Raw genomic sequence first — 21,583 nt, forward strand, 5'->3', positions numbered from 1 at the left:
TGAACTCTCAGTTAAGGGATGGACTTGCCAGATCGCAATTTCTATCAACTTAAAAATTTTCGTACAAGCTACTCGAGCTATCACGTGACCTTAAAGCAAATATAGATCTTATCTTAGCAAACATGCGACAATCAAGTAAATTTAAAGTATAGGTTTTATCTTTTCAATTTTGATTAAAAATTAAAAAAGACTAAAGATGGTTGCCGTCAACAAAAGCGAAGGTGATTTCTTATACAAATCTATAAATTAGAAAACAAAAAATACGCCAAGTACGAAGTATTATTATTTTATATTTCTAACTGAGCTTATGATAATAAAACAAATAGCTAGGGATAAACCATCAAAAATTACGAAAGCTAGAATTGTTGTTGGACATCTGCAAATATGTGATTATCTAGGGGACCCAAAGTACTTATTTCCGTACTGAATTAACAATCAAAAAAGTAAATAATTGGATTGTTAAAGTGAAAGTATATTTTGGAAAAGTGCATCCGCATAGATTAACATGCTACAATTAATGCAATTACTAATTTCACACGGTATTCTCTTTGAGTAAACAGTGAAAGAAATTAGCTGAATGGCTGAATTGAAAACTTAATTAGAACCAGAAAGATGCGCCTGCACAGATTGACATGGTACACCTGGTGCAATACTAATTTCTTACCCTTCTTAAACTCTCTCTCTCTCTCTCTCTTCCATTAATATATATATATAGAAGGTATAGGTGGAGCTCTTGCACACAAATCATTCCCTAGGACTCTTATGGCTTGGTTACCACTGTTTCTTTGGGTGCTATGGATAGGATTGCACCCATGTGTCAATGCCTTAGATGGTTTGACATCAACAACATATGTGATATATTCATGATTTTTTTCTGTAATTAGTGTTTGTACTATCGTTGTTGTATTATTAGTATTAGATGAATGGGTTAATTTCTTATGTGTTGCTGCATGCAGAGGGAACCCGGTATTATGACTATACTGCATATACCGAGGTAAACATTTTCTCTTCTCATTGGTTGTTTGTACACCTCTCATTAAGTTCTATGATTCCCCAATCAATTTGTTATTATATTATATACGTACGTACGTACTATTAGAACTATTAACCAATATCCTATTTGGATTGGTCTCTAAAATATTTTAATTAGTAAGCATACTGTAAAGCATCAATTCGAAACTTTTGGTTTTATTGAAAAAGGAAAAAAAAAAAAACCAACTTTGAAGGCCTTAGGAAAAGGTTGTACAAGTGCTTTATTACCACTTGCTTTTGAGCCTGTTTGTCCAAGATTATACGAAAATCACTTATTATTCGAGAAGTGATTCTTATAAGCAACAAACTAAATCCTACTACTTTATTCCCTTAATTGCTTCTGCAAAAGTAGATGCATCATGCATGCATACCAAAACACCGCAAGAAACATGCAATTAATTGAGCTTTTGTGAAGTGGGCTTTGAGTCCGAGGAAAAGAAAAGAACTAGTTATATATGCAAGTAATATGACAAAAGGATTTACGCGCACATGATAAAATTCTCTCTCAATATATATGAATTGACTAACTTATATCGTCTTCGCTACAGTGTAAATCATGCCCAGAAGCTCCCCTCTACAATGGAGGAATTCTAAGTGAAAATGGTGGAGAAAGTGAAGTGACATACTATAAATCCGAAACTGGTGCATACTCTCCTGCTTTTGTGCTATACAACCTCACAGAGTCAACTAGATACACATTTTCTTGTAAGTGCCTTTCTTAATGTCACATTTATTATATCCTATTCTACAAGGTTTTGTTTTGTTATATATATTTTTTGTTATAATGTATATATATATATATATATATATATATATCTTTATATTATATATATATATATAATATATTATAAGGTTTGTTTTGTTATATATATTTTTTGTTATATGATTATATATAATATATATACTGTATAATATGTATATATATATATATATATATATATATGTATATATATGTATATATATACCATATATATATGTATACATATATATATATATATATATATACATATATATATATATATATATACATATATATATATCTTTAGAATTTGGACATGAATTTGTTGTGATCTTACATAGAGAATAGAATAGCTGTACCCAGTAGTGCAACGCTCTTTTGATTGATAAATAGATTAATTCCAACAAGAAGGCAAATCCCAAGAATGTTTCTTTCCGTATTCGTAAATTTCCTTTTATAATCATACTTAACCAACAATTGAAAGATAAAACCTTCTTTTCTTCTTCATTTGTCAGAATAAAAAAAAAATGTTGTTAGTGCATGACAAAACTGCTTTTCAATTTAGCATACAACCATCAAACCATGCAAATTAATTTTTAAAAATACGACAACATCTCTTAATTACCATGCAATTTTTGTACTTAATAATCGAACTCCGTTCGCCTATATAATCTTATTTATGTAATACATTACCTACAAGAACCTTTCAAGCCTGTAATATTAACATGCAAAAACATTTCTCTTGATATTTCTCACACAGACCGACTATATACATGCCTCATTTTAATTTTGAAACTAATTTAATTTAAATTGTACGTAATGCAAACAAAAGCTAGCATGCATAACGTCCAATGACTAGTACATGTGTATGTTAAAAGACGAGCGAATTAGTCATCAGTTCGGCTCAGTCAATGGCATATGAACAAATTACGTTCTTCGTGAAAGCTTCATTCCAACTACGGAATTTACTTCAAATAAAATCTCTAGCTTATAATAACTAAATTTTGTTTTCAAGTTAATTACGTGATTAAAAAAGTTAAATACATCCTTAGGAGAGCCTTCATAAATTATGTATCATTAGTGCATGCTTCACGTAAGCCCAAATACAAATTAATGAGTGCCTATCTCAAATCTAATTTAATTATAGGGTTAACTTCATATAGATCCCTGAAAAGTACCAAATAACAAATATATTTTTACAAAACTTAATTTATCAGATTTATTCTTTCGAAAATTCTTGGTTCGCAAATATATCTCTCAAAAACTTTTGGTTCGTTCATATACGTATTTGTCGTTTGATTCACTGTTAATTTTTTAATGATAGGTTTGTAAAAGAACTATTTTGCACTGAAAAATTTGTCTCTATAAAAAGCTATCTTTCTTTCTCTCTCTCCTCGCCCTTGTTGCAACATGTGCGGCGTACCTTATTTTTGCCGCAATTGAGGGCCTCACCTTTGACGTTGCCATGAATAAAAAGAAGAGAGTGAAAAGGATACAGGAGCTCAACATTGAATTACAAATTATATATATAAGGAGTAAAATGTTATTTTACCTCTTAGCTAACTATGGCTAACTTTTTTAATATATGGTTATCTAAATTTTGGTAACAGAAAGATATATTTGCAGATGGGAGAACTTTTGAGAGATAAATCTGATAGTTTAAGTTTTGAAAAAATATATTTGCTATTTGATATCTTTGTAGAGAATTGTCCCATTAATTATACCATATATTTTGCAGGTTGGGTGAAAGTTAGTGGGACAAAGTCGAGTGCAGTTGTGAAGGCAAGGTTAAGTACTGTAAACACAACATTGAGTTGCGTAGGGACTACACTTGCAAGAAGTCGATGTTGGTCTTTCCTCAAGGGAGGTTTTGTGCTTGACTCTTCTTCCGATTTCTCAGTTCTTTACTTCCAGGTGCTTTGATTTCTAAATTGATATAACAATACTAAATATTCATATTTAATTTTGATCAAATTCAGCTGAATTTTTAGTAGCTAGCACACAGAAGGGTTACCTATATATCCTTGATTTCAACTTAATTAGTCCTCACACTTTCGCCTGGCGTTAAATATAGGATAGACTTCGATTTGCCCACCTGTGTGATTTTCGCATATTTTTGCTTTGCAGTCATGTGGTTTAAAAATTATTAATTTGCTACTATATGGTTTTCTCTTTTATGTCCGGTAATTAAAGACCTGGCAATTAAATAAAATAATAAAATGCTACAATTTAGAATTATAGGGTTATAAAGTGATATATTCTATAAACCATAAGCTGTCAAAATATAGTATTTTGTTAATCTAAACTTTTCGCTTAATTAGCCATACTGTGCTAAAAAAAAAAATTATATTGCTTTATAATTTTAACTAACGACAGATTCTTATGACCAAACAAAAATAAAACCACAGAATAATAACGAAAAATCTTTAAATCATAGGGTCGTAAAGTGAAATGTGCTAAACCACATGGGGAGTGATCGAAGTTTATATCCTAATTAATTTAATATTAAGACATTTTGTAAATGTACCATATGAAAAATTAAAATTGAAATCTTGAGGACAAATAAAGTTACAATTAAAATTCCAACATAAAATTTGGAGTCATTTGTTATATACGGACAAAAATAAAGATGCGTTTGTTATGTTTGAAGCCAAGAGACAATAATTAATATCCGCACTAAACTTGAGAGAATTAATTTGGAATTAAACAATTTTAAGAAGTGATAATAATATATATATATTGAAACCATTAATTTCTTGAAACACAACCTCACTAGCATTGAGTAGCTACGAGCTTTGTTCAGAGTTAACATTTTTAACTATTAATTGACCGTGCATTAATTATAATAAATTTCATGCAGAGTGCTGACATAAATACAACAGTAATCTCTATCAAAAGTGCTTCTCTGCAACCATTTTCGGTGGATCAGTGGAATCAGCAGCAACAGGATAGTATTCAACAGGTCCTCCTCACTTGATGATCTTCCTTGGAAAGCAATTGTACATACATGTAGTCGTTGCTGCGCGCTTAGTTGTTTGAAAATCAAATTATGTTGTATATATAATATCTTTTCGGGAAGATATATAATATGGAGCTAAAATGAATTTTGGGTCCATATGTAATTAAGTAGGGAAGGGGACAACTTATTGATTGAGTGATAAAAATCAAACTGTTATAGGCTTTCCCAAATTATTATTTTTATATACTATTATTGACGCATTGGTATATATAATGTTGGGTTTTTTAGTTGGCTTGTATACATAGTCAAAAGTAACGTATTGTCCACTTACTTCAACAATATTGTAAAGAATCCTTTCTTGATCGCAATTTTCTCAAATCTTAAAGATTACTTAGCCATTTTAAAACGAATCAAAATTCAAGTTGCATTTTTACGACTTTCTTTTTTTTTTTTTTTTGAAATTTAGGTTTCTAATTCTAATAAAGATTTGTTTTCTTTGCAGAATAGGAAGCGCAATGCTATTGTTCATGTATCTGATACTGAAGGAAACCGCATCAGTGGAGCGACAGTCTCTATACAACAACTAGCAAAAGATTTTCCTTTTGGCTCCGCAATTGCAAAAACCATCCTTGGAAACAAACCATACCAGGTGATCTTTTAGTGATATTTTATGGGCGTGTTTGAGATTGCGGCAATATACTACATCGTAGATCGTGCTAGTTCGATTGAAAATATGACATCTATAGTACTGTTTGAAAACAGAGAAGCATATTCTTATATACTTTCAACTAATTTTGTACGTTGTCTAAATTGGTACCAGGAATGGTTCGTGAAGCGGTTTAATGCAGCAGTTTTCGAGAATGAGCTTAAGTGGTACGCAACCGAGCCCGAGCCCGGGCAGCTGAACTACACAACACCCGATGAGATGCTAGAATTCATTCGCGCGAACCAGATCACAGTTCGCGGCCACAACATCTTCTGGGAGGACCCTTTGTACACCCCCTCGTGGGTTCGTAATCTCACTGGGGATGCCCTGCGAGCTGCGGTCGATGCTCGCATCACGAGCCTACTGTCGAGGTACAAAGGCGATTTCGTGCATTGGGACGTGAGCAACGAGTTGCTACATTTCGACTTCTACGAGCAGCGGCTCGGACCCAATGCGTCCTTAGGGTTCTTCGATACGGCCCGAAAAATCGATCCACTAGCAACATTGTTCATGAACGACTTCAATGTGATCGAGACATGCAACGATGACAAATCAACGGTCGATAACTACATAGTGAGGTTGAAGGAACTTAATGAAGGAGGGGGAATTTTAGAAGGGATTGGATTAGAAGGGCATTTTGGTAAACCTAACATTCCTTTGATGAGAGCTGTGCTTGATAAATTGGCCACTCTACAGCTTCCTATTTGGCTTACAGAGATCGACATTAGCAAGACCTTCGATCAGCAAACACAGGTAAAATTTTTCTTTCTGAGACAGATTAATAATTTATTTCTACAAAGCTTTAGAATTATTTAAAGCAATGGTTACAATTTGATCATTTATCTAGCACTCTAATTTTAGAAGTTTGCAATCGAACCTTTGAGTTTTCAATATTGAGCTTTAATTGTTCGAATGAATATTTTGTGCTCGCAAATGCGCGCATACCTCTGCACAATTTTTTGAATGGGGTAGTTCATGTAAGGGAAAGGATTTCGAATGGATAAACAATAAAAAGAAGATAAGTTTATAAAAAACATAAACTATAGATAATTTTGATTTCGTTATCCAATCTTTCAAAATTTTAATTTTGCTATATATCCAATGTCACGCCCCGCGACCACCCACCTATTTGGCCGGGTGCGGGCACGCCGACAGTGCCGAACGAACAGGGTTTCCCCTATACTGCGGACAGAGTCTTTCCTGCACGTTCAAGGCATCGCAATTAATACAATATACGAAGTTTCAACCAAGAACACATTTCAATCAAGATTGCATAAGTAAGGTATCAAACAATATAAACACATCCTATATTATTACAAGCATTCACATTAATACATTTGCTTAAATTGAACTTCCAAAATACAATCCGATTATTACATCATTATTTACAAGTTTAGCACATCTTGCTCTTTCATTTTTCTCTACCCCTAGGCTATGCCGACTCAGGGTACCGCTATCTCTGGTCTTTGGGTAGGGCACTATCTACGGAGCTACGCCCTTGCCTCGCACCGCCGTGCCGTTCACGTGCAAACCTGTAACACCCCAAAACAATGTGGGGTGAGAACCAACTCCATGGTTCCTAGTGGGTACGGCCACCCAAGGGAAAAGCTCGACCAATAGGTCCAAGGAGGCACTGCAACATGTTAGTCCAATAATATACAACAGATATATATGCCATATTGAAATACATGCCATGCCTCACAATATGCAATATGAATATATGCAATCAATTTGTAGATCTATTGATTCTACATTCAACTTTGCTATCTTTAGCTCATATCATTCATCTCTAAGGTTTCTACTACCTTAGGTTCACAATTCAAGTTTCACTTGCTTCTAAGGTTTCTATTCCCTTAGCTCATGCCATCTATCTCTAGCTTTCAAGGTTTCCACTACCTTATCTAAGCTATCCACCCGACTCGGCCTCGAGTCAATTATCCGCGGATAATCCGCGCACTGGCTGCACCTCAGCCTACCGCCCTCCATGACTTAGCCCCACAGCGGCGAAATCGTCGCACACGCTGAATAGGCTCAAGTCACGTGGCGGCCTAATCCACAATTGGCTTAACTATCTGGCGGCGAAATAGTCGCACACGCCCAGCCATGGTTCAAGCCCCCGGGTGGCGAACACTGTACACACACCCAATCCACCTTGGTATCAATCTCGACGGCGAAATCGTCGCACACACCCAAGCCTTGATACCAAGGTCATCTCATGTCCTCGGATTCCGAAACCCACTTCCACAGGTCAAGGATCCATATCCAATCCTATGCTGTCGACCTATGAAGGTTCGACCTCGAACATCCTAGTGGCTGCTACCACTATGCTCAACAACCTAGGTTTAATGCCACTCTAGGTTTACTACATGTCATAACCTAGGTTTCAACACTCTAGGTTCTATATCATTTCATGTCCGACCTATGTTTATTAACACTAGGTTCAATGTCACTTCTATTCAACCTATGTTCACGACACTAGGTTCAATGTCACTCGCCTAGATCTATTTGACTGTAGGTTCATTCACAACCTATGTTCTTTAACACTAGGTTAGATGCCACTCATCTATTCGACCTCCTAATTGTCCAATTGAGCAGTTCACATTACTATTTTCGATTGTCGGGTTCTCTACTCGCTCTAGGATCATCAATCTCATTCACATGCATATGTACTTAGCATATCTTCATAATGCTAATCATGCATTCATTTAGTATTAACTACATGCATCAGTTGGTAGCTCAACACAATATTCATCTCATGCAATCATGGATTTACAACTAACTACCGTTATATGCATCAATATGAATTCACAATTCGCTTAGACATAACGGCGACCTAGTCGCATCGGTAAGCACAACCCACCTTAACCTGCTCTCCGATTGCTTGTCGACACTTGCAATCGGCCTCCCGCGGCACTCGGCACCCGATTTGGCCCGATCTCGCAGTTACACACCAACCATGTGCCGCTTTGCAGTTTCGAGAATTATAGGTCTTCAGTTAGCTGCCACGATGCCCAGAATCCGTTTTCACGATTTATGGACGCCGCCTCGGCCCTGCAGGCGAAAACGAACCTCCGAACGTCCGTTTCTTCAATAACTTCACGTAGGCTCGACGAATCGCCGAACCGACTTCGCTAACACGTTCGGATACCTAGCAATTAGGTTTACAGAGAGTCAATTGAGATCACACCCTAGTATACACAAAAATCTCCTTTTGGATGCCCTAGATGATCACTAACGCCAAATCCACCAAATCCTTTTATGAATTAGGTATCAATCATCTAGGTAGCATGCTAGGGTTCCAAAGATTCCACTTATAGACCACATAAACTTCATTCTAGAGATCTACCATAAGAGAGCTTGGAAGCTTACCTCTCCAAGATGCTCCAAGCACAAGGAAGAAGAAGAGGATGACGACAATCCCCTTCTTGATCTTCTTCTTCTTCTTTCCTTCTTCTCCTTCCTTTTCTTTCTCTTCTTCTTCTTTTCCTTTCTAGAGAGAGAAAGGGAAACGGTGAGGGAGGGTGAGGGGAAAATAAGAGAAGAGAGAGAGGAACCCCTCTCATAACCCCTCATATGTCGATTTTGCAAATAAGCCCCTCCACTTCATGCCTCTTGCACAGCCCTCACTGGGCAGATTTCGGGTATAGGGGCCGGTCCTTGCTTGAGAGACCGGTCCCCGAGAGCAACTCCTGTGGGTAGAGGGCTCTGCCCATTTTCACGTGTACGGGGACCGGTCCTCCGGCTGAGGGACCGGTCTTCGAGAGCAGAATTCCTGGCAGACTCTAGTCTGCCATTTCCCACGCTTACGGGGACCGGTCCTCCAACTGAGGGACCGGTCCCTGAGAGCATAAATCCTGCACTTTGCAGAATTCTCCAGCTTGCTCTAGGAGGCCTTCCTCAATGCACTTTCGACCTCTTTGATGCTTTCGGCCTTTCCGAAGCATCCCAACCAATAACAGGTTTATTTCGAGCGAAGTTCAACTCTCGCATTTCGAGAATTCACTTCTTTACATCTAACTTTTTAATTTGTTTAACTTGAATTAGTCAACGATACTTTGGCATCAAAATTTGAACTAATTACTTTAATTAATTTATAGTTATGAGAATCGAATAAAATATACTAATTAAACCTGTAAAGATCAACGATGCATTCAACTTTTGAATTGAAAGTGTCATCAACTGACCTAAATCAAACAAATAAAATTAGCATTTAAAAGTTTGATAGCCAAATCAAAATGACCCATAGTTCAAAAAATTTTTATAAGTTTTGACCTAACAACTAACATGTATGTGGACATAGAAACAGGGAAGTTTGAGATGAAAAGCATGTTTAGAAAAAATTTAAGAATAAAATGGTCATTCCATGGTAGGAAAAAAAAAAGTCAACACCAAATGGTTCAACCAACGTTGACCAACCCAAGTTGATTAAATTCTACGAATGTTTAAACTTTATATATAGGACAATAAGCTTATGATACTGCAAAATTTGGAAGGATAAAAGTGTAACATCTCAGTAAGTTTTTCACCTTCTTTATTATTACACATTCATATATAAGATTTTTGTTATGATTCCATTCTATGCTTATTTTGTTAGGCTGAATATCTGGAAGAGGTTTTACGAGAAGGATTTTCCCATCCATCTGTGAACGGAATAATGCTGTGGACCGCATTGAGTCCGAAGGGGTGCTACCAAATGTGCCTGACCGACGGTGATTTCAACAACCTTCCTGCGGGGAATGTGGTGGACAAGCTCTTGCAAGAATGGGAAACAAAAGAGACGCAAGGAACAACTAATGACCATGGATCGTATACCTTCGACGGATTCCTCGGCGAGTACAAGGTGTCAGTGAGTGTCGAAAATCGATCGACCGAGGTGACGTTTTCGTTAGGTCGTAGCGACGAGACAGAGCATCTCAACATTCAACTGTGAGACTAATCGGTATATAGAAGATATTGCTAGCGTTAACATCTTCCTTAAAAGTATAGCTAGCTCATGAATGAAGCTAAATAGTTTATTATGTTCTTCTTAGATAGAAGATGAAATATGACGAATTATTGAACTAGTTATTTGGTATTGTAGTATTTGCTACAAATGAAAATACATGTTTATTGTTCTATCGTTGTTGATCTTCTGTTTTCCACATAAGAACTATTATTTAATCATTGACCCGTACCTTTTGCACGAAGTATTTGGCTAAAAAAATAGTGTTTGGGTGATAGAATTTAATAATTTTAGTGAAATTTTATTTAAAATATTATATTTGTTTTCTTTAGTTAAGGACATGGCAATTCCACCGAAAACTATAGAATTACAATGAAATACACTGAACTTTAGCAAATTGCAAGGTTCTAGTGTTAGATGAGTAACTAGAGTTACTCTGGATGTTTTGTGAGCTTATCGGCATTGAACTTAAAGGTTTTAAGTGATAGAATAAGCTACTGACACTAAAACCTGGAAAAGCTCAGGTTTGGATGCTGAGTACCGGTACTGCATCGCGCGGGTACCGGTACCCTACATAAAAACCCAGTTGCACAGAGCGCTCGGGTTGTTGCTGTTCTGAGGCTGAGTACCGGTACCTCAACCCGAGTACCAGTACCCAGTGCGGCTGTTTGAGTTTGTGAGAGGTTTTTTTGGTAATTTGTGCTGTGTGCTTATCCATAAAAAGCCCCAGCTCGACCCCAGCAGATATTTTCATGTGCAGGAGCTTGGAGAAAGCAGGGTAAGCTTCCTCTTTTCTCTCTCTAAATTCTATTGCTAGTTGAAGTGGAAATTAGTGGATTTGAGTTTGTTTCTTTCCCTCTCTTGATGCTAGCTGGTTTGGAGGGTCTTGGAGCAGCTGTAGAAGTGTGGAAAGAAGAGTTTTGAGAGTGGTTCTTCAACGCTAACTCAGGGAGTAGCTGAGTTGATGTTTTGGAAAGGTTAGCTATCTTACCTCTTTCTAGTTTTGGGGTTTTGGTAGTAGTATTGATGGAATTCATGTGTGATGGTTCACAACAGGTTGTGGAGCTGATTTTGGATGTTGTTAACTCTCTTTGTAGGTTGGTTTTGGGTGTGCTCCAACCTGAGTTGAAGGGAGGATTAAGCCTTGGTTCTCTACTAGGTAAGATTCTACATAAATTAGGAGAACTTGTGAGGTTCTTGTTGGAAGGTTGAGTTAAGCTCCTACCTAATTTAGTATGATTGTTAAGGTGCTTGGAGGCTAGAGAGCATCTTCGCTAGCGGGATCGACAAGAGTTGATAACGATTCGGTGGGTTTGACCTTACCGAAATGGGTGAATTCCCTCAATGTCTTCTTTGACATTATGAAATTAGAATTGTTGTATATTCATGTGGATGTATGTGTGAATGGATTGGTGCATACATAAATATATATATATATATATATATATATATATATATATATATATATATATATATATATATATATATATATATATATATATGCATATTATGTCGGATAAAAGAGAACCTCTTTATAGTAGAGGAAGGATTGTGAAATTGCTTAGCATACATAAATTGCTTGCTCGTTTAGCATGCATTACATGATATTAGTATATTTGTGTAGACAAGTTAAGTATGACATCATTCAATAGTGAATGGATGTAAAGCTATGAATATGACACTTAGTTTAGATGCATAACTAAGTGAATGATGTCTTATGGTTCTTAACTTTTGAGTTAAATCATGCAATTCTATATTGCAGATATGATGACAGAGCTTCTAGCATATCATATATAGTGGGGTTATGTCACGCCCCGTGACCGCCAATTTGGTCGATTCGGGCACGTCAACAGACGCCAAACGAACAGCACCTCCCCTGTCCGCCTAAGGCTCCACCAACATGTATAATCATAGCAATTCAATACAAGACGAATGCAATTATACACGGCTTGCTCGAGGGCAAGCAACAACAAGTAGTGAAAGCTCTAAGCTACTACATACAACCACACACATGATATTTGATTACACTTAAACCAAATACAAGTGAACTAACAAATTACATTCATTCTTTTCTTTTCATACATGAATATACATCACATAAGTCATCCAACCAAAACCCATGGATTACATCTTTATTACATCAAGGTTCAACATACAAAAGTTGAATGTACATAGGTATGACTAAAACTCCGGTGGCCGCTATCTACGGCACAATACCCTTGCTTCGATCCTCCGCCGCCCCGCTCACACTAGGATCTGCAGGGTTAGTGGTGTGAGAACTAAAAGAAATTCCCAGTGGGTTCGGCCGCCGACCCCGCCGACTCGCCCACTAGATCTATTCAGGCATATGTAATGAAAGGAAAAGAGATAGCAAATCACACCAATACTATTACAATGCTTGCAAGAAAACTGGTTAACACATATATAATCACAAGTATGATAATGCATGTATGCTTTGCATTCACTTTGGCTTTTACCCAATCATCCCGGGGTGCACTTGGTTAACCCCAACTCACAACCAAAATCCCTATCGATCGGGGGGGACTCTAACCACGCCCGAGGGACCGTCTTCTGGAAGGGACTTTAACCACGCCCAGTGGTGACAACTCCCGAGCACACCGCTCGAGGGGAAGCTACCGCCCTCAAGCCAAGACCCTATGTGAGTATAATCCCATCCTTAATTTTTAGGACGCATAGCCACACTTGCCATAAGCCACAATATCACGATATCTGGGCCACACTTGCCATAAGCCACAATGTCACAATGCCACAACACTTAGGCCACACTTGCCATAATGCTATAAAAGGGTTTTACCTTGTTTAATACCACATACTTGGCCACACTTGCCCGCTAATGTCAATGTCACATTTGTTTCCTATTGTCATAGTTCATATCACACATTCATAGGGTTCCAACATATATGGTCCATTTCAATTCATATGTTCTCTAGCCTAGAAGCATACAATTGTTTTCCAACCATCACATATATCACATAACCCTAAGATGTATGATTCCTACTATACACATATATGCTCAAGTAAAGGCTACATAGACATAATAGGAAATTCAGAGATTTCGGATAGCACCCCCTACCTTGTAGGGACGCCGAGATGCTACGGTTCATGTTTTGTGATTTTTAGCCGCCTATAATGCCACCAGTAAGTTAACTTCAAATCCTTATACATTTTCGTACTCCCAGGGTGTACAGTATACGGCGCCCGGTGTGCTTCTTTCAAGATTTCTTCTTTAATATCTGAATCAGCTGGCACACAAAGCCTATCACAAAATTTTATCAGTCCCTGATTATCCACTCGAAACTCATCAGCATCCTGATTAGCAGTGATCTTTGCTCGAATCTTTTGCAGGAATTCATCTTGAGCTTGCTTTTCTTTAATTCGATTGATCAGGGTAGGTTTCACCACCAATGACATAAGTCTCCAAGGCGTATCAGGAGCTACAACTTCCAAATTCAACTGCTCCATGTCCTTAATCAACAGGGGTTGCATAGTTATCGACATCGCCAAATTTTCCGTCGATTTTCGACTTAAAGCATCTGCAACAACATTAGCCTTTCCTGGATGATAAAGAATAGTCAAATCATAATCCTTAAGCAACTCCAACCATCTGCGTTGCCTCAAGTTTAATTCCTTCTGAGTGAACAGATACTTTAAGCTTTTATGATCTGTATAAACTTCGCAACGCTCGCCGTAGAGGTAGTGGCGCCAAAGCTTTAAGGCAAATACCACAGCTGCTAACTCAAGATCATGTGTAGGATAGTTCTTTTCATAATCCTTTAATTGGCGAGAAGCATAGGCAATTACTCTGCCATTTTGCATTAGAACACACCCTAATCCATTCAGTGATGCATCGCTGTAAATCACATAATCCACTCCAGTAACAGGCAGTGCTAAAATCGGGGCGCTAGTCAACCGTTCCTTCAGCTCCTGAAAGCTTCTTTCACAGGCTTCATTCCACAGGAATTTAGCTCCTTTATGTGTGAGTCGAGTGAGAGGAGTGGACATCTTCGCAAATCCTTCTACAAATCTTCGGTAGTATCCCGCCAAACCAAGGAAACTCCGAATTTCAGTGACACTGGTCGGCCTAGGCCAATCTTTAATCGCTTCAATCTTCTTGGGATCCACAGCTATCCCAGTTTCAGAAATCACATGACCCAGAAATGCCACTTCTTGAAGCCAAAATTCGCATTTCTTTAACTTGGCAAATAATTCCTTTTCTCGAAGTACTTGTAACACTACTCTCAAATGGTCTTCATGCTCCTTGTCACTTCGAGAATATATCAAGATGTCATCAATAAACACTACCACAAATCTGTCCAAATAGGGCTTAAAGACACGGTTCATTAAATCCATAAAGGCTGCTGGGGCATTAGTCAATCCAAACGGCATGACTGTAAATTCATAATGCCCATACCGTGTTCTAAAAGCAGTCTTAGAAACATCTTCAGGCTTAATCTTGAGCTGATGATAGCCTGATTGCAAATCGATTTTGGAGTATACTTTCGATCCTTGCAGCTGATCGAATAAGTCATCAATTCTGGGCAATGGATATTTATTCTTGATTGTGACTTTGTTGATTTCTCGATAATCCACGCACAATCGAAGAGATCCATCTTTCTTCTTGACAAATAACACCGGTGCTCCCCAAGGCGATACACTCGGTCGAATAAATCCTTTGTCTAAAAGATCTTGTAATTGTGCCTTCAGCTCTTTTAACTCAGCGGGTGCCATTCTATAGGGTGCTTTAGAAATAGGAGTTGTCCCAGGGACAAGATCAATCACAAACTCCACTTCCCTATCAGGTGGCATGCCCGGCAACTCAGCTGGAAACACATCCCCGAATTCTCGCACAACTGGAATATCATCAATCTTGACGGTTTTTCCGTCACTCATAGAAATGCTAGCCAAGTAGGCTACACAACCCCTCCGAATCAACTGTCGTGCTCGCGAAGAGCTAATGGTCATTGCGAACAATGAACTCTGGCACCCTTTATAAACAAACTCCTGCTGACCCGGTTCCCGAAAGGTCACCGTTCTGTTCGTGCAATCTATGGTGGCATAATACTGTGTCAACCAATCCATACCCAATACTACATCAAACTCACCTAGTTTGTGTAGTGCCAGTAAATCCACTGGCATGATCCAGTCGCCTACCCTAACTGGGCAGCGAGGGCAAAACTCACGAACATCAAGGGTATGGTCAGGTACAATCACTCGTCCCAGATGCAAAGTAGGTGCTAAAGAAATGCTATACAACTCGGCGAACTGCCGATCAATAAAAGAATGCGATGCACCAGTATCAAATAATGCACGAACACGAATATCATAAAGCATAATGATACCTGCTACGACCTCCTGTGCTGCTGCGGCGCCCTCGGTCTGGGCGGCATACATCCGCCCACTCGAACCCTGCTGCGAACTCTCCGACTGCCGCTGTCCTGGTGGTCGCCTAGACTGATAAGGCGCTGTCGGGGTCCCCTGGCTCGGAGCTGAAGATGCAGGTGCAGTCGCTGACGAGGGTGCAGGCAAAGAACCTCTCGGGCACTCTGAACGAAAGTGGCCCTCCTGGCCGCAAAGAAAGCACCTGCCCCCACGCTGTGGACACTGTGGCGGTACGTGAGGCCCACCACAGATAACACAACGCGGCGGTCGACGACGCTCGGGTGCTCCACGGGGTGCTGAAGAACCTCGACCCCTCGACTGTCCTGACTGTCCCCTCGGATACTTTGGCGGTCTCCTGAAGGACTGCTGACCACTGCTCTCAGCTGCTGGTCTCTTGCCTTTGCTTCGATCCACAACATCTCTTTCCTTCATGATTTCTGCCCCCTTCTCAACAATCAAAGCCCGGTTCACGACATCCCGGTAAGTGGAGAGGTTTGACGCCTGGACCAATCTGAAGATCGCAGGTCGCAAACCCACCTCAAAAATGCGAGCCTTGTCCTCATCATCTCGAACTACAAAAGGAACACAGTGCAGTAATCGGGAGAACTCTCGCTCATACTCTGCCACTGTCCTGTCCCCCTGCCTCAGGTTTCTCAGATCCCTTTCCATCTGTCTCTTTACACTCTGAGGAAAGTAAGTAGTCAACAACAGTTCCTTGAACCTGTTCCACGTAATAGCAGACAAATCAGCACGGGGATCCTCCCGAATGTCCACCCACCACCTGTAAGCCTCGCCATCAAGGTGGTGTGTCGCAAACCAAACTCGGTACCGCTCCTCAACAAAAGTGTCATAGAATAGTTTCTCCATATGCATTAACCATTTTTCAACCACCCAATGATCTGCTTTCTCCCCATCAAAGACACGAGGGTTGCAGCGACGGAATTCATTCAGTCGTTCCATCATCCGCTCTCGCTCCTCAACCCCCACCATCTCGGGTAACACTGTCCCAGCTGCTGCTACAGGTACTGGTGGTGGTACTACTGTCTCCTGTCGGGTCTCTGCCCTCGGAGCTACTGGGGGTGTGTCAAGTACAGGTGACTGTGCTCTCACTGTGGTGCCCCTCTCTGGTGCTATAGGTACAGAATCTGGAATCTCTCTGTCGGTCGTCTGCCGCAGTAACAGATCCTCTAACCTCTTCATCCTGTCCTCCTGCCGACGCGCAGCGTCCATCTGCTGTCGTGCTGCCGCGGCCTGCTGAGTAACCAACTCTGTCAACGTCGCAAGCTGATCCTGCAACTCATGGAGCTCACTGGACCCCGACGTGACGGAAGTCTCTACCTCTTCCGCAGCGGCCGCCTCAGCCGCCCCGGCGGTTCCAGAACGAGTCGTAGGCATCTTGAACTGCAACACAAAAACAAACATAGGTCAATAAACCCTATACTACTGAACCCTCATTGAGGATATAAACCAGCTAATCAAGCGAAAGTAATGAAATGTAACGCCTACTAACTTCCGATGTCACGTTGTCGGCCGCCAACGTGACCCTCTGCAAAGTTAGTACTTGCACATCCCGATCAAACTCCTACTATTCGGAGTTTATAAGTACCCAATCAAAGTACTTTCGCTAACAACAACCTCGACTAGACATCGTCTCTCACGAGCCTATCCTTATAGTCCAACCAGCCTAAGGTTTACAAGGTCTACTAAGACTCAACCCTAGGCTCTGATACCACTATAATCTGTCACGCCCGGGTACCAGCGGAAGCATATCCGGCACGTGCACAGACCCGCCATACACCTGCAGTATATAAGGCGTCTACAAGAAGCAAGTCGATAGGAAGTAAAACAAGAAATCCTATCCTGATATCAGAGCAAAATACAAGTCGATATACAACGAGTATCAAATCCAAGTCAAAATACAAAGAGTATACAATCCAGGATCTCAACAAAAAGGAGAAGTAACACTACTATAATCTCAACCCCGAAAGTAAATATACATCACGGGTGTACAAAAAGAATAGATACAATGGTGGTCTCTCTATATATATATGGACATCACCCTCGGCCGTAGCCCGAGTAGCAAGGTGATCGACTAGCACGCTTCTAGTAGTCCCTAGCTAGGCGCGACTCCCTTGCCACGATCCCTAGCCTCTCCTGCAGATGGCACTGTAAAAACAACCACCAAAAGGGCGTGAGAACTATAAACAATAGTTCCCAGTGGGTAAGCCGCCAGCCTCGGCGAATTACACCACTAGGCTCATGATGTACTAATTGAAAGCAAAAACGATAAGTGCATGATTTATAAGCATGATGCTAACAAGTAATGAGCATGTAATCAACATGTAATAGCATTCTACAGTAATGAATCATTTGCATAATAGGGATATGGCAAGTTCTGTAATCATGAACATAGACATGAATATAAGCACAAACATGAAAGTGACTACTGTACACTTTAATTAATAAGCATTCATTACTGTCCTTTTTTATTGAGTACTATCCTTTCATTCACAGGGACCTACCCAAGGTAGTCCAGCTTGCGCCGCGCCTAATGGCCCCGTGGTAGTATACACTCCCCACGGCAAACCACTTCGGCACCCAATCCCGCACGGGCGAGCAACTGTCGCGTAGGCCAACTCCGGAGTGCCGGCTTGTAGGGAGCTACCCTCACAAGCGTGTGCGAATGAGCACGATGGCAAGCAAGCAAAGTCCATTATCCACATGTCTCAATTTTCACATACAAAGTTCAGAACCCTCGATCCTCTGATCGGAATATCAATACACAAATAGTAACAAAAGCTAGTATCCACTAGATTGTAAACATGTAAGGGTAAAGCTAAATCACATAGCATTATAATCTTTCCACTAGTATGGCACTATCAACATAGTCATGAGCATGTCATAGTTCTCTATATTAGAGTCAGGAGAATATCATTGTTCTCTACTTTAAAGTGCATCCTACACTTGTTCATAAGCCATTCAACTGTATTGAATATGAATAGAAATACTTTCATGTATATATGTTCTCTATATCATAGAAACATAATAAACTGATCTCTTGGTTGTTCTACTGAACTAAACAAGAATACTTTTATGCAAGAACACTTTTATGCATGAACGCTCTCTCGCTCAATTTCAAATATGATAAACGTCATAATGACGAATTCCGAGCCCTTTAACAATCACATAAGCATATAATTAGGCCATCTCTAGAATACATATAGAACATAGGGGAGCTTCACTTGCTCTGGTTAGGTCAAACCCACCTAGTATTAGGCTCCAAATCAGTCCAAGAAGTCTCAAGGATCAGCTCCACTAGGTCTCAATTCTGCTGAACACGAAGCACAAAGATCGTATCAAATCACGATTGAAATGTCCAATTTCGGCGCAATTGCACTTAATACATAGGAATAGCTTAAATCCCTGTTTTGGCTTAGTTCAATACCTCACGTTAAGCTTCCAGAAGGCCCTCCAAGGCCAAACGAAGTGGTCCAAGGGTCAAATACCCTCTCGCTGCGAACAATTCCGAAACGACATCAAACTCATCATAAAATAGCAATTATGGTCGGAATCTTGCAATTTCAGCTTCCTAACTGAAATTCTTACTTACCTTAGGGTAGAACAACTTCCAAACCAGCTTCAACGAGTACACGTTCAGCTCAACGAGGCTCGAAGACCTGCTGCGAAGTCAACGTACAAAACTGCATTAACAAGTCGCATAAGGTGCCGAAATCGCTTCAAAATGACCTACTTAACTCTACCGAGCTTCAAAGTAGCATATCCCAGAGTTAAAGAGGTTAAATCACAGCTAAAAAAACTCATTTATACTTGCTGAAACCTCAGAAGAATACAGCTAGAAGCATAAACTCGAAATCCATACTCAACGCGACTAATAGAACGTCGCTAACGAAAAAAGTGAGCCGATTACCTTCTCCAGCTTGCAACCAGGGAGTTACTGGTCCAGGGCTGCAAAAATCCCTCCAAAACGCTCTCTTGCATGTGCACAAAGGCGCTGCGACGCTCGCAACCAGCGAAGAACGCGCGCGACGACGAAAACGAGCGAAATCGGTGACTTCTTTGTAGAGAGAGAAAAATCCTAGAGAGAGAGAGAGAAAAATGAAGAAGAATGGTGCTCTGAGCCTCAGCAACCTCCACTGAGCTCCAGAAGTCGTGCTGGCTTCATATGGATGAGATCAAGATGTGAAAAGACCGAAATACCCAAGCTGCCACGTTTCTGCATTGTGTACCGGTACAAGCTAATGGCTGTACCGGTACAGCAAGCAGAAAAAGCTGATTTTCGCCGGTTCAATGCACTTTCTTGTTTCGGACATTCCGATCACTCTTAAACTTATGTGTAAACATCTTTAAACCCTTTTGAACATGTGGGAGGGTTCCACGTATCATTCCTCACACTCGAATTTCGCAATTTGCAAAAATTCAGTGTATTACAGATAGAAACTCGATCATCTTTTGGGCTGCACCCCCCAACGCAATTCGATCCGTTGATCGCATCAACAAAATGATAAGTGATTGGAGTCTACTATGTTGACCTCGCTCTCCTTGTTTATCTTCTGTTTCCAATGTTTTTAATTTCTTTTTTTCTGTTTTCTCTGTTTTCACCTTTTGCCGTCTTCGGAGGCCTTTTGCCGTCTTCGGAGGCTTCAGTTGCCTCCATCATGTATGCTTAATTCATCCCACTTTATGAATGAAGTAGGTAGCTCGCTACCTTTTTCTCAAAAAAAAGACAATGAATGCCGTTTCTTTTTTAAAAAAAGATAAAGTATAAAAGGAAAATCCTTTTCTTTATCTGGCCCCTAGAATTTTGTGTCCACATTTCCATTAAAAATATTTACCTAATTAATTATAGATGTATGTATATATGTGCGCAATGATATTTAAAGATAAGCTATTATTCGATTTACTTGACCAATCTAAAATGTCAACTTGTTAACTTAAACCAGTTAAACTAACATTCAAATTAATAAATTATTTGGTTTGGTTTTATCTTTAATTTTGTAAAACTAATTTAGGTTGTTTTTTTTTCGAACAAATAGCAAGCTATCTTCTTCATTCATTAGGCAAAATAAATTTGGCAACAAGATGAAAATAGCCAAGGCCTCCGAAAGGAAAAGAACAAGAAAAAAAAACGAGACAAATAAGGCACAGATAATTCTAGAGTCAGTAGAATTCTTTTCATGCAATTATCAGTAGTCTGACACGTTCAAGCGACTGAGAGGGGACGTGAATTTCGCTCTAAAGATCATATTGTTCCTCTCAATCCAGACAACCCGGCCATTAGATAGCCAATAATAAGGTTAAACCTTTTAGTCTTTTTTTGGCATCTTTGAAGCTAATTGTCTTTCTCCATAGACCTCGGGCTTTCTTTGAGGGTTCTGCGAGTACTTCGGATCATTTTGCACAAAGAAGAAAGTATCGTGCAAATACATTGTTACAAAAATGTGGTTGCAGTTTTTCATGCCAATGGCGCAAAAGCGTAGTTTTCCATGCCAATGGGTCAAAAACGTAGTTTTCCATGCCATATGAGTTAGATTGTTTCGTTTTCAATTGCGCCTAACTAATGCATGTACTAGACGTGGATCCCATGATTAGCAAGGGGAGGATTAAACATCTATTCAACTATGTTGGGTTAAATGGGCCAGCATCCTGCCCTGTGGCGGGAGGCCATGTGGGCCGAGTCATGTTCGAAATGGCGTGAGGTTGGGTTGGGCTGAGTCATGTTCGAAGTGGCGTGAGGCCAGGTGGGCCGAGTCACAATCGAGACCCGTGGGCGCTGTTTCTGTACGC

General features: G+C 39.7%; 2 protein-coding genes and 2 long non-coding RNA genes across 5 annotated transcripts; 2 read left to right on the forward strand and 2 right to left on the reverse strand.

Annotated features, from left to right (window-relative positions):
* Positions 748-10,579, forward strand: LOC109707260 (anti-sigma-I factor RsgI6-like). Its single transcript, XM_020228411.1, has 8 exons — positions 748-832; positions 957-994; positions 1,581-1,737; positions 3,510-3,685; positions 4,632-4,733; positions 5,233-5,379; positions 5,551-6,189; positions 10,031-10,579. Exons 1-8 carry the CDS (start codon positions 763-765, stop codon positions 10,364-10,366), a joined length of 1,665 nt encoding a protein of 554 aa, XP_020084000.1. The 5' UTR covers positions 748-762; the 3' UTR covers positions 10,367-10,579.
* On the forward strand, positions 10,745-11,787 carry LOC109708264. Its single transcript, XR_002215700.1, has 3 exons — positions 10,745-11,355; positions 11,476-11,537; positions 11,626-11,787. It is a non-coding gene; the product is annotated as an uncharacterized LOC109708264 (long non-coding RNA).
* LOC109707788 lies at positions 15,645-17,310 on the reverse strand. Its single transcript, XM_020229321.1, has 3 exons — positions 17,289-17,310; positions 16,084-17,179; positions 15,645-15,661 (listed from the first exon to the last, which is right to left on the reverse strand). The coding sequence occupies exons 2-3, from the start codon at positions 17,171-17,173 to the stop codon at positions 15,645-15,647; spliced, it is 1,107 nt and encodes a 368-aa protein (XP_020084910.1). The 5' UTR covers positions 17,174-17,179; positions 17,289-17,310.
* Positions 19,113-19,826, reverse strand: LOC109706992. Of its 2 annotated transcripts, none has more exons than XR_002215392.1 (3): positions 19,707-19,826; positions 19,389-19,458; positions 19,113-19,291 (listed from the first exon to the last, which is right to left on the reverse strand). It is a non-coding gene; the product is annotated as an uncharacterized LOC109706992 (long non-coding RNA). The 2 variants fall into 2 exon arrangements; XR_002215391.1 differs by having other exon boundaries at positions 19,389-19,455; positions 19,707-19,823.

This window comes from Ananas comosus, linkage group 3, assembly GCF_001540865.1.
Source record: "Ananas comosus cultivar F153 linkage group 3, ASM154086v1, whole genome shotgun sequence".
Taxonomy (NCBI): domain Eukaryota; kingdom Viridiplantae; phylum Streptophyta; class Magnoliopsida; order Poales; family Bromeliaceae; genus Ananas; species Ananas comosus.

What these genes read in the sequence shown, in the direction of transcription:
- LOC109707260 (XM_020228411.1), top strand. Translation starts at nt 763, where the DNA reads ATGGCTTGGTTACCACTGTTTCTTTGGGTGCTATGGATAGGATTGCAC. An exon ending in TCTCAGTTCTTTACTTCCAG is followed by an intron (nt 3,686 to 4,631) that starts GTGCTTTGATTT and finishes AATTTCATGCAG; the next exon opens with AGTGCTGACATAAATACAAC. An exon ending in CCTTCGATCAGCAAACACAG is followed by an intron (nt 6,190 to 10,030) that starts GTAAAATTTTTC and finishes TTATTTTGTTAG; the next exon opens with GCTGAATATCTGGAAGAGGT.
- LOC109707788 (XM_020229321.1), bottom strand. Translation starts at nt 17,173, where the DNA reads ATGCCTACGACTCGTTCTGGAACCGCCGGGGCGGCTGAGGCGGCCGCT.